This window comes from Buceros rhinoceros, unplaced genomic scaffold (genome assembly GCF_000710305.1).
Source record: "Buceros rhinoceros silvestris isolate BGI_N320 unplaced genomic scaffold, ASM71030v1 scaffold42687, whole genome shotgun sequence".
Taxonomy (NCBI): domain Eukaryota; kingdom Metazoa; phylum Chordata; class Aves; order Bucerotiformes; family Bucerotidae; genus Buceros; species Buceros rhinoceros.
In genome coordinates this window covers 12,078-25,777 of record NW_010422386.1, presented here as the reverse complement: position 1 = coordinate 25,777, position 13,700 = coordinate 12,078, and the positions used below count along the sequence as shown (strand labels likewise).

The following is a 13,700-nucleotide window of genomic DNA, read 5'->3' as shown; positions in this document are numbered from 1 at the left end:
CCTCTGCTGGGAAGGCGCTCGCTCTGCTCGGTGTAGTGCTGTGCGTGAAGTTAGCAGAAACGGACACCTCATAAGTATTTTCATGGCATCACAGTTCCATACTGGGTTTTTGAAATTAAAATGCTCTAGCAGTGCAAAGCTTCTGGACTAAACCAGAAAACCAGAAGATGCAGAGATAACGTAGTAGGATAATACATATTGTGAAACAGAATGAAAGGTAGTCCAAGTTGTTTCATTTTATCAAATTCTATAAACTATTTTAAGTCAGGGCGAGGGAAGGTTGAGTAACAGAAAAAATATATTTAAGGAGTGATTGGGCAGGGAAGACCGAGGTTGCTTTCCGCAATGGAGGGATGTGTTACTGGGGACATAAAGAACATATGCAACAAACCTTGCTAAAGCTGATTGAGCAGCATGATCTACAGAGGAGGGTTTGGAGCTAAGGCAGCCCTTGCTTTGCGAAGAACCGGTGTACTGACTGACAAAGTGGAGTTCAGGATGAATGTGAGGTGACAGGTTGCTTCTCCCAAAATCTGTGGGGTTGCCCTTCTCCATGGGCACTGCCCTTGACTGGTCTAAAGTCTTTGTACATGAACCGTTGAGCCTGACCTCTTCAGCTGTTCTCTGTTAAGTTAGCACGCAGGATCTGCTCCACAAAAGCTGATGCTGTATAGTCAGTTTGCTGGACTCTGGCTCTGTGATGCATGTTTTTCTTTTATAACAGAATAAGCAGCATCAAATTTCTCTGAGGCTGCAGGGTGAGTTTGAGGGAGGTGATAATTGTGGAGAAACTGATTTACAGTGATAGAATCATAGAATACTGGGTTGGAAGAGACTTCAAGGATCATCTGGTCCGTTTCTTGGCAAAAACATGGTCTAGACGAGATGGTGCAGCACCCTGCTGATGTTGGAAACGATAACCTCTTTCTTTAGAAACTGTAGCTCACGATTCCCTTTTACGTTGTTAGACATTGTGAAAACACGTGATTTAAAATTGCACTTATTCTGGGAGATAAGGATCCATTGGTTTGGGAAGTGTGGTGTTCTTGTTTGCAGAAGTAGAATGTGTAGTGAAAATACCGGTTTGGGGAAAGTCTATGGTTGTAGTAAGTACAAATTTGCTTTATTTAGGGCAGTGTAATTTTAGGGGTGACTATCTTTAACAATCTGACACAGCCTAATTCCTTATGCTAGTTATGCTGCTGTTTGCAATAACAGGAAAAAGGCAAGGGTCATCTGGACCAGGTACCTAAGGAAATCGATTGACGTGTGTGCTTAAAACAGTTCCAGATCTGGCAGTGTTAAGTCACACATTCTTGGTCTTTGGGACAGGCTTGCTAGATACAGTTATTCCTCCCATTATTCTTGAATTGCTTCCACCTGGGCTTATTCTTCACCAGTTACTTCAGTTCATACCCATATGCAAGCTGGAACTGGGGAGGCTGCGCTCCTGGATCACATCAGTAGCGGGTGTCTCTAGAGGGGAGGAGATCTGTACCACTTAGAATCTAGCATATTAATGTAAGATGGTTAGGAATTCAGGATCTTCCCACTGAATTTTTGAACCTTCTTGTCTCCTATTCATACCTCTTCCGTGCACTGTTCAGCTATCCAATTTTATTTGTAATTACTAGCTTTCTGCAGGAAAGTGTCTACAGTTTTATTTTCACTGTAATATCTAGTTTGTGTTACTGTACTCAAACTAGGTCACCTTGACTGATGTGGCTGCATTGCCTCGAGCACCCAGACTTGATTAGTAATTCATAAATAGCATAAGCTAAGCTGTAGCTGAACCCCAGCTAAAGTCAATATTCAGTCTCTCAGGACCTTAAATCAAGCTCCTCCTTTGGCTTGGTTCATCTGCAGGGGTGGTATTTGGGCGCTGCGTTAGCTCATGGCGTTGTACTCCTGTGTGCTTGAGGAGGGATGGGCATTTGAATTAAAACTGAGAACTGAATGTCTCCTCGCTCACGGAATCTTCACGTGACTGCCAGGATCTGTCTGTACTGTGATCTATACAATGAACGCAGTGTATGTACTGTTTGAAAAAGAGAGCGGCGGTTAAGGCAGGTGGTGTCAAATTTCTGTACTGGCAGGCAGAGTTTGGCTTAAGGACTGTTACGTCAGTATAAAACTGTTGCACTACTGTGCCTATAGTCGAACTCTTCATCTCATAAGAAATAGTGGAGTTAGGTGTAGCTCAGTGAGGGCCTGAATTTCCTGGATGCTGAATGTGTATACTCAATACATGATTTCTTTAATAGTCAACAAATCAAATTCTCATTGGTCAAAGACATCTTATCTTTGGATTCTTAGGTTTGGTGTAAAGGATAAGGGGGGAGGTTGGGCTTAAAGAATATTTATTCACAAATTTCATATTTGAGATACGTAATGCTCAACTTTTTCTGTCTCATACGTGGATTACGATGGTGATTCCGCCCCCCCCCCGCAAAAGAAAAGAAAAACAACTCCAAAAAACCCTTCTTGTGAGATCATAAAAAACCTCTGCAGTGTTAAGCTCCCTTTCTGCTAAGTTTTCTGTCAGCCTGTAAGAAAACCTTACCTAAGCCCCAAGAAGTTTATAGCATTGTCTGAAATGAGATGCTAGTTAATATGTAATTGCATTCCCTTTGTTAGACTTGGCAATGGTGGAATTTCCTGGTTGAGTGATAGGCCGGTGAATCACTGATAATAGCGTTCACTGTCGTCGGTAAAAGCTAGGTATTCAGAGCAAAGTTGAGGAGAAATCACCGGTTGATCTTTAGCCGTTACAATTTAACGCATAACTGCACTGGGCATAAGCCAGCGTGCCAGTGCTAAAATGTACCTGCATGATGTTAAACAGGCTGAGTGTTGCAGTGTAACCCCAGCTGGCAGCTAGGCACCACACAGCCGCTTGCTCGCTCCACGCCAGTGGGATTGGGGAGACTGTCAGAAGAGTAAAAGTGAGAAAACACGTCCTGGATTCAGATAAAGACAGTTTAGTAGGTAATGTAAAAGCCACACAAGCCAAGCAAAACACAGAATTCATTCGCCGCTTCCCAGGGGCAGGCAGGTGTTCAGCATCCCCAGGACTGCAGGGCTCCACCACCTGTAACGGTTACCTGGGAAGATGAACGGTGTAACTGTGACTGCCCTTGCCTTTCTCCTTCTTTCCCCACCTTTACATGCTGAGCATGACGGTACGGAATATCCCTTTGGACAGGTGGGGTCAGCTGTGCCAGCTATGTCCCCTCCCAACTTGTGCACCCTTGTCCTGCTCCCTGGTGGGGTGGGGTGGGGAGCAGAAAAGGCCGTGACACGGTGTAAGCGCTGCTCAGCAGTAACTGAACCCCCCTGTGTTATCAACACTGTTTTCAGCACAGAGCCAAAACACAGCCCCGTACCAGCTACAGGGGAGGAAATTAACTCTCTCCCAGCCGAAACCAGCACACCGATATAGGGCTGTGGCTAGGGAGCTAGATGATGTTGCAGGAGCAAGGTCCAACAGTTTTCTACTGTGATGTGCTTTATGTCCTTGTCATGAAAATATTGTTTGAATGCAGTGGTGTTTAAAATGTTTTTCACCAGTTAAGGATTTTTGAAATGTAATCAGAGAAATCAGAAATACTGCCTGCAGGAAAGCTTCATGTGAAAAAAAAATCTTTGTTATTCAGTTTTTGGTAGAAGAGTAAGGAAAAAACTTTGCTAGAGGATTTGCTTTTAATAATGCTTCTAAAGAGGAACACAAGCTTCAAGAGAAACGTAGCTTAATTTTTCTTTAGTGTACTTAATACACATTGTAATGTATCTAGCAAGAAGACTGAGTAAGAAACTGCAAAACAAAAGAAAGAGCAAGGTAAATTTTAAAATGGTGAAGTGATTTGCAGTACGTTTAGTTGACAAGTGCCATATATTTGGGGAGGAACAGCTGACAAGTATAGATAGCTTATGTGAGGGAAAAAAGAAGAAACCTGTATCAAGTATGAGGAAGATGGAAAACATTAATAGTGATATTTTAAAGTGAGAAATACAAGGTTTAAGATTGCTGGAAGTGTTTATAACACGGTTTCAAAAAAAAAATTACATGAAGGATTATATATTGAGAGGGAGAAAGGAGAAAGAAGTGTAATGTTGAATGATAGTGTTCCACATTTGGCAGTTAAAATATTCGTGTGGATGTAAAATCTTGTTCATAACCCAGTTCAGCAGCACTTCCTAGGTTCAGAAAGGTCTGTGCACTCTCAGTACCGTTTCAGTACCGTGGTAAATACAGACTCAGAACGTTTGGATTGGAAGGGACCTTTAAAGACCATGCAGTTCTGACCCCCCTGCCATAGGCAGGGGCATCTTTCAGGTTGCTCAAAGCCCCATCCAACCTGACTTGGAATACTGACAATGATGGAGCTTCCACAGCTTCTCTGGGCAACCCTTTCCAATGTCTCGCTACCCTCATTATAAAAATTTTCTTCCTTACATCCAGTTGAAATCTATGCTCCCATCAGTTAAAACCGTTATCAGTTAAAACCATTGCCCCTTGTCCTGACACTACAGATCCTAGTAAAAAGTCTGTCTTTGTTAAAAGCCCTCTTTATATATTGAAAGGCCACAGAAAGGCTTCCCCAGAGCCTTTCTTCTCCAGTCTAAACAACCTTATAAACAGTCTTATAAAACTAGGTCCTTCATGTCTGTGAACTAGCTCTTGCTCCGCCTTCCAATTGCACTTTTCCTCGTTCTTGCCGGCTTATTTTTTGTACTTGCATAGATGTAGCATCAGCCCTGAGTTCGCGTTTCATTTCCGAAATATGAGAACACAATCCTGTTCTTGAATCCGCTATCTTGATTTCAAAGCAAATGCCCAGGAAGCGTGTCCATACCTGTTCCACTGGAATGAAATCGTCCACTTGACTTTCCACTCTCCACTCTGTTTTTCCTTCTGTAAGGCAGAAGAGTTTATTTTCTGGCAGTTCCCAGACGTAGAATTTGGTGTACTGGCACACAAAACTTAAACTTTCCCTTTTGCACTTCCAAGAGGCTGGTTGTCTGCTTTTCTTTGGCTTTGTATTTTAACTAATGTGCAAGTGACTTTTGTTCATTTAAATAGCCTTAAACTTGTTAATCGTAAGAGCTAGTAATAGTAGTAACTCCTGTAACTAAAAGTCCATCAGCAGCGCAAACATTGCACAGCTAGGTTGGAAGGAAGGCCATCACTGTGAAGATTTGAAGCACAATAGTAATTTGGTTTTTTAAAAAAATTAACTTTCCTTGTAACAGAGTAGGGAGGAGTAAAGAAATAGTTTTGCCTCTAGAAATTATTTTCACGTCAAATATTTCAGTAAATGGATAGAAATTAATAGTTAACAAATGTTAACTCTAGCCTGGTGGAAGGGTCTAATTTCACCATTTTCTGTTACTCTGCACATGTTTGCTTTTGACACAGCGCGTCCCTAGGCAGTCACCTAGAAAGGCCATCGCTTTTGTGCCTGCCTAGAATCCTAGGCTCTGCTAGTGAGGGAGCCTAAACCAGCGGTACATCTTATCTTCAGTCTGTCGTGAATTCCTCTCGTTTTGTCGGTGTGAACTTGTTCTAAAGATGTGTCAGTGGTAAGTGGCAAAGGGACGTTGATTTATAGACAACATGGCCATGGGTACCCCAAAACTATTGTGAGTGACTTTTGAACCATTACAGTGAGAGATGCCGAGTACCTGCAGCTCACTGACTGTAAGGCAGCCTGTCACATCTGGTACCTGGCAGTCATTGTAGGCGTGACTTTTACTGTGGATTGCTCAGTCATTTGACAGAGGGCACGTTCTTATTTTAATCGGTGAATTTAACCTTTTTTTGTAATGTGAGTTATTGGAATTCATTGTCAATTGCTTTTTTTGTTGTGTTAGCTACTTGGAAAAGTGTTGGGTGCTTGGGTTTTTTTTGAATGCTGATTTCTTTTTTCAAGATTTCTCTGATATTTTCTTGAAGGTTCAAAAATTTAAAGAAAATTAAATTTAATTAATATAATAAAAAGCCAACTGCAGTGACTGTGAGAAGGCTTTCTTAGTAATTCAGGCTGAGTTAATGAAATATAATGCAGAGTATTGGATAGCATGGGATACTGAAAGTGCTTTAAATGTAATTGATGCAGGGGAAATGCACACTCAAAGAAACAAAATTTAGATCATTTGTGTGTGAACTATCATCCTTTTTATTTATAAAATAATATGTAAAAATGTAAGGCACCCCAACCTTAACAGTTCAATGAGTCTCAAAAGTGCTAATCAACTAGATACTTGACCTTAGACAAAGCTGAGTCTTAACAGTACTGTGCTCACTTTACCTTAATTTATTTGTATCGGCATTGTGTGAGATTTTGGGAGTGCCTGGATCTGTGGCGTTGCCCCTCCTCTCTTGTTCTTGCAGATGGTGTTAGGCCATGCTTGCTGGAAGGATCTCCCTAAGATGCAGTATAGCTCCAGCCACCTCTGGAAAATGCCTCAAGGCAGTCTCTAGTCTCTGACTTTAACTAAAGAATATTTAAAATAAATTAGTCACATCACTTTCTAGAGTTCTCTTTTTTAGTGTTTTAGGTACCTCAAACTAAAGTAATTCTGTCAGATTTTGGGATTTCCTACAAATTCAAGAAGAGGATAAAGTGATAAACTAATCTTTAATTTTGCACAGCATTCTGTTACTGTAGGTATTTAGCAGCTGAGAAGCTCAAGAGTTTATACCATCAGATCTTTAAAAGACAAAATCTTAAGGTTAAGAAAAATCCTGTAATAATCTTATTTTTGCTCATGTACCGAATCCTGATTAATATTACTGAGTTTTGTTAAGAATGGATAGAGAAAAATCAAATATATATGGTCTGTTTACTGTTCATTAAGTCAAATTGATTATGTTCCCTTTGGCCTAATTTCATCTGCAAACATCAGAATTTACTGGTATTTTAGGAAGGAAAGTGTAGGGATGGTATAAGAATAAAATGTAAAATATGAAATTTTAGCCTGTGGTGGCTAAAATTGTAATCACGTTAGTATGGGATTACTGAGGGAGATGAAAACCTGTGAGTCAGAAATACATTAATTTTGTCTGAATGAATTTTGTGAAATGGAAGTGTGTGGATCTGTGTCTGTTGAAGAGATGTTTTTCACTTTGCACAGCGTGGTACTTTGAGCTGAAGGTATTACTTTCTGTACAGATAGTTACGTTTTGTTTTCTAAGTCTGCCAGACCTTTCCAGGGTTATCTTCCTTCATGCTTTCCCGGAGAACTTCCCTTCACATAGTATCCATCTGCATTTTATCCACCTGTGTGTACTGCAGTTGAACGTTACATGGCTGTAAATACCGTTTTGGCTTACCGCGTGTTGTCTTCCCGCATAAACCTGCCTTTGACCTCTTCCCCTGCCTTCTGTATTGCTGCCTGCAGGGTGTGTTTATGTGGTATACCAAATAAAGTATGCAGAAGTGGTTTACTTTTTCTTACCTAGACTAATTAAAGAACTATAAGCCTAGTCACCAAGTTAACAATTCAGGCTACGTTACAGTCAATGAGTTGCAGGTACTTAGCACCTCTCACTGTAAGATACAGTTCGAAAGTCACCAAGGTAGTGTGAGCACTCAGCTTCCAGTCTTTGAATTAGCAAACCTAAATCTGATTTTTGGCACAGATTCTTCCTGCAGAGTATGAATAGTGTGTCCAGAGCCCAGTAGAAAATCTAAGCTTGGCTGTAACTGTACAGGAAATGTGTTAGGAGCTTTCATTTCATTATTGATTAAGACAATGGTAGTGTGGGCTGTTGCTGAAGACAATGGTTCATGTATGACTGCACAGTCTGTTGCAGTGAGGGTGACTCATGGCTAGAAGAGAGCGATTTCACCTCTGGTAGTAATCTTTAAATCTAAACCTGCTGTGCAACTGCAGTTGAAGACAGTTCAACTCTTTGACGCTTGATGCTTGGCTCCTTTTCTGGATCCAGTCCCCAGTTTGCACTGAATTCTGTGAACTGATATGCAGCTTTCTTAAAAGAAAGGAAGAGGGAACATGAGAGCTGATAAGGTATGTGTGCTCAGTAGAGGGTGGTTACTTTATTTGCGTATATAAGTTTCAGGACTCTGTAGTTCCTGCTTTGTGAACCAGCTATGTGCAAGTACAGCATGAAACTTCACACGTTTGTTCTCTATAAGCCTGTCTTGCCGACCGCTGAGAGGACAACTTTTAACAAGTATCGTTATTTCAGCTACTTAAAGTCTATTTTGTGAGAATTTTTGAAATGCTGAAACTGTTCTAGTGAGTTATGGTAACGAAATATTTCCTGCCACTGGCACCTTTTTGAGGCGCATCGTCTGGGGAAAGGTCCTTTTTTATCATGATTACTGATGAAGACCAGACTGACGTTAACGATGATGATGTGGTACGTATTCCATATGGCTTTGCTGATGGGGTTATTGAACTGTTGTGCTTGTTGGTATGTTTTATGCTGGAGGCTTTGATACTTGCTTATAGATAAGGTATTAGTGATTTACTTTTAAAATTACTTTTGAAGCTGCTTAGTAAATAGATGGTTGTATTTCAGCAAGAAAGAAATGTAAACATTATTTTCTGGTATTGTGACCTATTATGAAGGTTAACGAATTGACCTCTGGGAATCTTGAACACCTGTAAAACCTTTGTCACTTCACAGGCTCACAGAATGCAGAAATGTGAGTGAATTTGGCAGGGATGTGTGCTCCTATTATCTGTATTTCATTCAGAAGTATTTTGAAACCTAAAAATCAAAAAGTTTGAAAACTTATTTATCTGTAAGTGTGCTTTCATGAAATCGAGTGTTGTTCATCGTAACCACATACTGCTCTTTGAGTTTCCAGATTGTCATGTCTCAATACTAAAAAATGAAGTAGATGTAAAAGGTGGAAGAAATTGTGCAAGTTGGCTCACAGCAATCTGCGTTTTGCAATGTCAGTTTTCACCACTAGCATAGGCAGATTTTTTCATGAAGTTCAAGTCCATGTTTTCTCTCAGTGGATTTTGGTTTTTTTCTTTCAGTTTTCCCCTTCTCTATCTTCTCTATGCTGCTGGTATTTCTCCAGAGGGTATGATCTCTGACCTTGCATATATATCCCCTCTGTCAATTCGTGGGAAATAACTTCTGTTTCTCGTCCTTGTTCTCAGCTATAGCAAAGCTGTTCTTCAAAGATGTTCCTCCTTGGCTAACTTTTTCCCTTTTGTGTAATTCTCCAGTTATCATCCTCTTATAAATGGTTAATCCACCAGAACCTGTGGAAGAAGCTAGCAGAACTTGAACATTGTCTACAGCTTTCTTCTCCTTCGTGCTTTACTTTTCTGTCTGGTTTGTATTGTTCAAGTGCAGTTGCATCTTTACTGTTTGTTTCTTCAGGGAGTAAAATGAGATCACAGTTCATACTAAAGTATCTTCTATTATGATTCCTTAAAGGAATCCTTGTGTTTTCTTCCTCACTTTCTGCATCTTGGCATCTTTTTTTTTTTCCTCCTTTGCTAATATGCTTTTACAAATATTTTTTACAGCCATATCATTCTTCAGGTAAACAATTTTATTGTGTAGGATAGAAGTGTGTACTTCATATCTCTGTGGCTGCGGGCAAGTCATATTTGTCTGCAGGTTATTGCAATGTCTCTTAAGTACCCATGCCATATAGATATTAATTTGACTTCATATTCTTGACTGGAGAAAAACCTGTTTGTGCTTAGAGGCAAGTTAAAGGCAAGTCAGAAATACTTGAATAGCACAGCTCTCCAAATCTTTGAACAAGTATCAATGAAAATTGTCATAAAATGCATCTTGATCTAGAGAAATGTAGTCATCAAGACACAGCCTCAGTTTCAGCCTCAAATATTTAGAGGTACTAGCACATCCTTCAGCAGTGTGTACTAAATGAGGCGGTTAATGAGTCACAACTTGCGTTGCCTGTAGGTGTAAAGCATGCCAAGGGACAGCTCTGGCATGTGCATCCAATAAGTAATGCGTATGCCATCTCCAGACTGCTGAAAGTGAGAACTGCGTTCATTCTCTTGACTTGTTATTCTTTTTCTTTCACTTGACAATGTATTTGTTAGCTTTTAATTACCGATTTGATTTTATTTTGGCATTATAAAACACGGCTGGTTTTTGAATATGTGAGCAGTGAAAGCAGTACTAATTTTATAGAAGGCATTAACTTCTGCACGTGTGGAAATTCCTCTCAATTAATATGAAGAATAGCAGAATATTATATAATAATAGCAGTGATGCATTTTTTTATTTCCTTGTAATATATTATGCTTTTGAAATTATAATTACTTTCTCTACTAGTCTTGTGCACTAAGTTAATGCTTTAATTGGTGACAAAGGTCAAAGAAAACCACGTCAGCTTGGTGAAAGTTCGTGGTGGGGATGAGGGTGATACTGCTTTACTAATGTAAGGTTTGCGGTAGTTGGTGAAGGTGCAGTCACCTAGTCATCTATATTCAGTTAATTTTTTTCTGAGCAGGATGATCAGCAGGACAGGTTTAGTGCTGTCTCCCCTGTAGCTCCTCCGTCCCACATCTTCCTATCCAACGCTGCTTTCCCACAACTCTCCTTTGCCTTCAGCGTCAGGCACACCTCTCGTTTTCGTTTGAAGGAGCCCAGCCCTCACCCTGCTGTGTGCTGGCAGTGTGTCATCTGGCACGGCAGAGACTGCAACCTGAAAAACTTTGCAGGGGTGGAAGAACGAGGAGATATTTTCATTCCTGGAATAGCTCATTGGGGTACTGGGCACTCTGCAGTACCACAGTGTGGGGCTTTTTCACTTTGAAAACGCCTTCAGAGCCTTCACCTACATGAAGAAATCCATGATTGGGAGATTTCTTTGTGAAATCAGTTATTGGAACGCTAATTATCAGTTAGTAGTCCTTATTTTACTTTATTACAGATAAGAAATACTTAATACTATTGGTTATCACTTCTCCTAATATTCTGATATGCTTCGCCATTTGTAGTCACATATATGAAAAATATTTTTGAAGTGTAAAACTCCTTTTCCTTTTTCAATATCAGATTAGGTTTGTTTTCCTTTGGCTGAGCTCCCTGGATCATTACCCTGCAATATTACCAAACCCTGGGCTTGGGGGTTGTTTTTTTTTCTGTTTCAGGAAGAAAAAAATCAAGAAATGTCTACCAATTTAAAATACCTTTCCTTGGGCGTCCTGGTTTTTCAGACCACGAGTTTAGTCTTGACCATGCGTTATTCTCGGACACTGAAAGAAGAAGGACCTCGTTACTTATCATCTACTGCAGTAGTTATTGCTGAACTTATGAAGATTTTGGCCTGTGTTCTGTTGGTCTACAAAGACAGCAGTATGTGTCAAATTTTGCACCAAGTAATTTTCCTAATCAATATACTGTATCGTAGTGGCAACTGCGAAGCAGCCATGTGAGTACAGACGTACAACAAAGTGTCTCCCTTCTCCTCAAGTAAAAGAAATAGTCTTGGAAAGACACTAATCATACTTCACTTCTCACACACGATACAAGATAGTGTATATTTGCTGAAGAGAGTTCTCTTTAAAGAATGTGGATACTGAGGAGCAGGAGAATAAATTTTCTACTGGCAGCTTGAAGCTTGTGTTTTGCTCAGGCATTATAAGAAATTCATATGTAGAAGTAGGAAAAATTGAAAAGCTTTAAGTGTGTCCAAGGCATGAATGATAATTTAGAAGCCTATAACAAACAGCAGATGCAGAAGGGATGAAGCAATCTCATTACTACAGGAAGAAGCATGGTTTTAAGCTCAAGAAAACAAAGTATATTCAGATATACTCTAGTTCTTATTTTGCACATTTTGTACTGAATTTATCTGGTTCCTTGACACATATATTTGGTCTTCATCAGCTTAAAAGTATCATTGTGTATGCATAAATACTGTAGGCTTCTGAATGTTCACTTTTTAGGTGATACTCCTTAATGTATCATGTTCAAGTATTGATATGATTTCAATAAGTTTTAATTAAAGTATTTTGAATAATTGTTCTAGTTCTGATATTTCAGGCTACAGGCTGCAGCCCCTTTTTCTTACATATGAGGCTCGTGAAAGTCAAACAAACGGATAGTACTTTCTTTGAGTTCTTGATAGCAGTGATAGCTATAAAAAGGGGGCAACAGTCTTTAAGAAGAGAACATTTCTCTCTCTCTCTCTAATCCCTCGTAGTAAATGCCTCTTTCTTTATTGTTTCTTTGGGTAGAGTGCAATTTACGGACTCTGAACAGAGTGCTGCATGATGAAATCGTTAATAAACCCATGGAAACTCTTAAACTTGCGATTCCTTCAGGAATTTATACTCTTCAGAATAACTTGCTGTATGTAGCATTGTCAAACCTAGATGCAGCCACATACCAGGTACTGTACATTCAGATTTCTCTGTAAGTCTCAAAAATGCCCATGAATTACATGATAGTAACTGTTTCTGGGTTTTTCTAGGTTACATATCAACTGAAAATTCTTACCACAGCATTATTTTCTGTATCCATGTTGAGCAAGAAATTGGGCGTATACCAGTGGCTTTCCTTGGTAATACTGATGACAGGAGTGGCATTTGTGCAGGTAAATGTTAACAGGTGGTTTGTGTCTCTTCAATGCATTTATGCCAGGAACAGGGATTTCTATACTGATTGCACAGCTTTCTGATTCTACCAGCTGCACGCGAGCACCAGAGCATGGCCAGAAGCTGTGAATCACAACTGGCCCAGGCTAGAGGACACCAGGCATGGTTCAACGGCAGATGATAACACCTCTTTTGTGTTCCAGTGATCTACTGTATGATGTGAGAGGGACGCTGGAGCAGTGATAGCAGTATTTATTATCACACGTCTTCAAACATCACGTATTTGCAGATCTTCTGTGCCAGCACAGTCCTGCTGCTTGCCTTGCGATACTTGAACTTTTACAAGAGGCAGACTTGGCCTTCGTTCTGTATAGTGCAGCTACAGGAGCTGGTAGTTTTCAGAGTGCAGGATCATGGGATAAGAGACTATTCTATGAATTTTTAGCAGATTTTAGCATATCCTATAAATTTTTATTTTAAAACTTAAGATTTGAAAAACATTCTGAGGATTGAATTTTATATAATTTTCAAATTTGATAAAAATGGGAACAAAACCTTCTTGTAGTAATTCACACTCTTCAGTATGTTTTTGTCTATGGCATTACGTTTTATTCTGTTGGTGTTAGCTATATTGCAGGATTTAGCTTCATAAATTTCAGCTTGTTTTAGTCATCTGCATAGTCACTGAAGAGGGGCACGTGCGAAAGACAATTCATCCCGTCTTAAAGACAGCTGGTGCAAGTGTTTTTCTAACTGTACTTATATTTGTAAGGTAACTAATTGTTGGGTGGCCAAAGTTTGTGCCTGGGAATGACCATGGTGAGACATGCTGAGATCCAGAAACAGTTCCAGCTTATAAAACATAGATCTCGGACCTGGTAAATTGACAGGTATTTTCCCAGTTCAGGCACAATTTTACTGCTTACAAATATGTAGAAAGAAAAATTATGGCTTATTAGTGCTTTAGAAGTATTTGTGGTGCAAAATGCAAAACTTTACAAGCATGTGATTGTATTTAGTAACTTACTGTTGCTAGAAAGCAGATTTGGATTTCATAGATGCTCATGGTTCGATTTTTGTCTGTGAATTTTGTATAACTCTTTTTACATCCAGTGGCCTTCTGA

At 39.7% G+C, this 13,700-nt stretch overlaps 1 protein-coding gene across 1 annotated transcript in view; it reads left to right on the top strand.

Annotated features, from left to right (window-relative positions):
- Window positions 1-3,808: 3,808 nt before the first annotated feature.
- SLC35A3 (solute carrier family 35 (UDP-N-acetylglucosamine (UDP-GlcNAc) transporter), member A3) overlaps window positions 3,809-13,700 on the top strand; it is a 14,789-nt gene continuing 4,897 nt past the window's right edge. Inside the window, exons 1-4 of the mRNA XM_010140012.1 lie at window positions 3,809-3,838; window positions 11,128-11,332; window positions 12,217-12,371; window positions 12,453-12,575. Of these exons, the coding sequence (XP_010138314.1) occupies window positions 11,146-11,332; window positions 12,217-12,371; window positions 12,453-12,575 (465 nt within the window). The 5' untranslated portion in view covers window positions 3,809-3,838; window positions 11,128-11,145. The remainder of the gene's footprint in view (window positions 3,839-11,127; window positions 11,333-12,216; window positions 12,372-12,452; window positions 12,576-13,700) is intronic.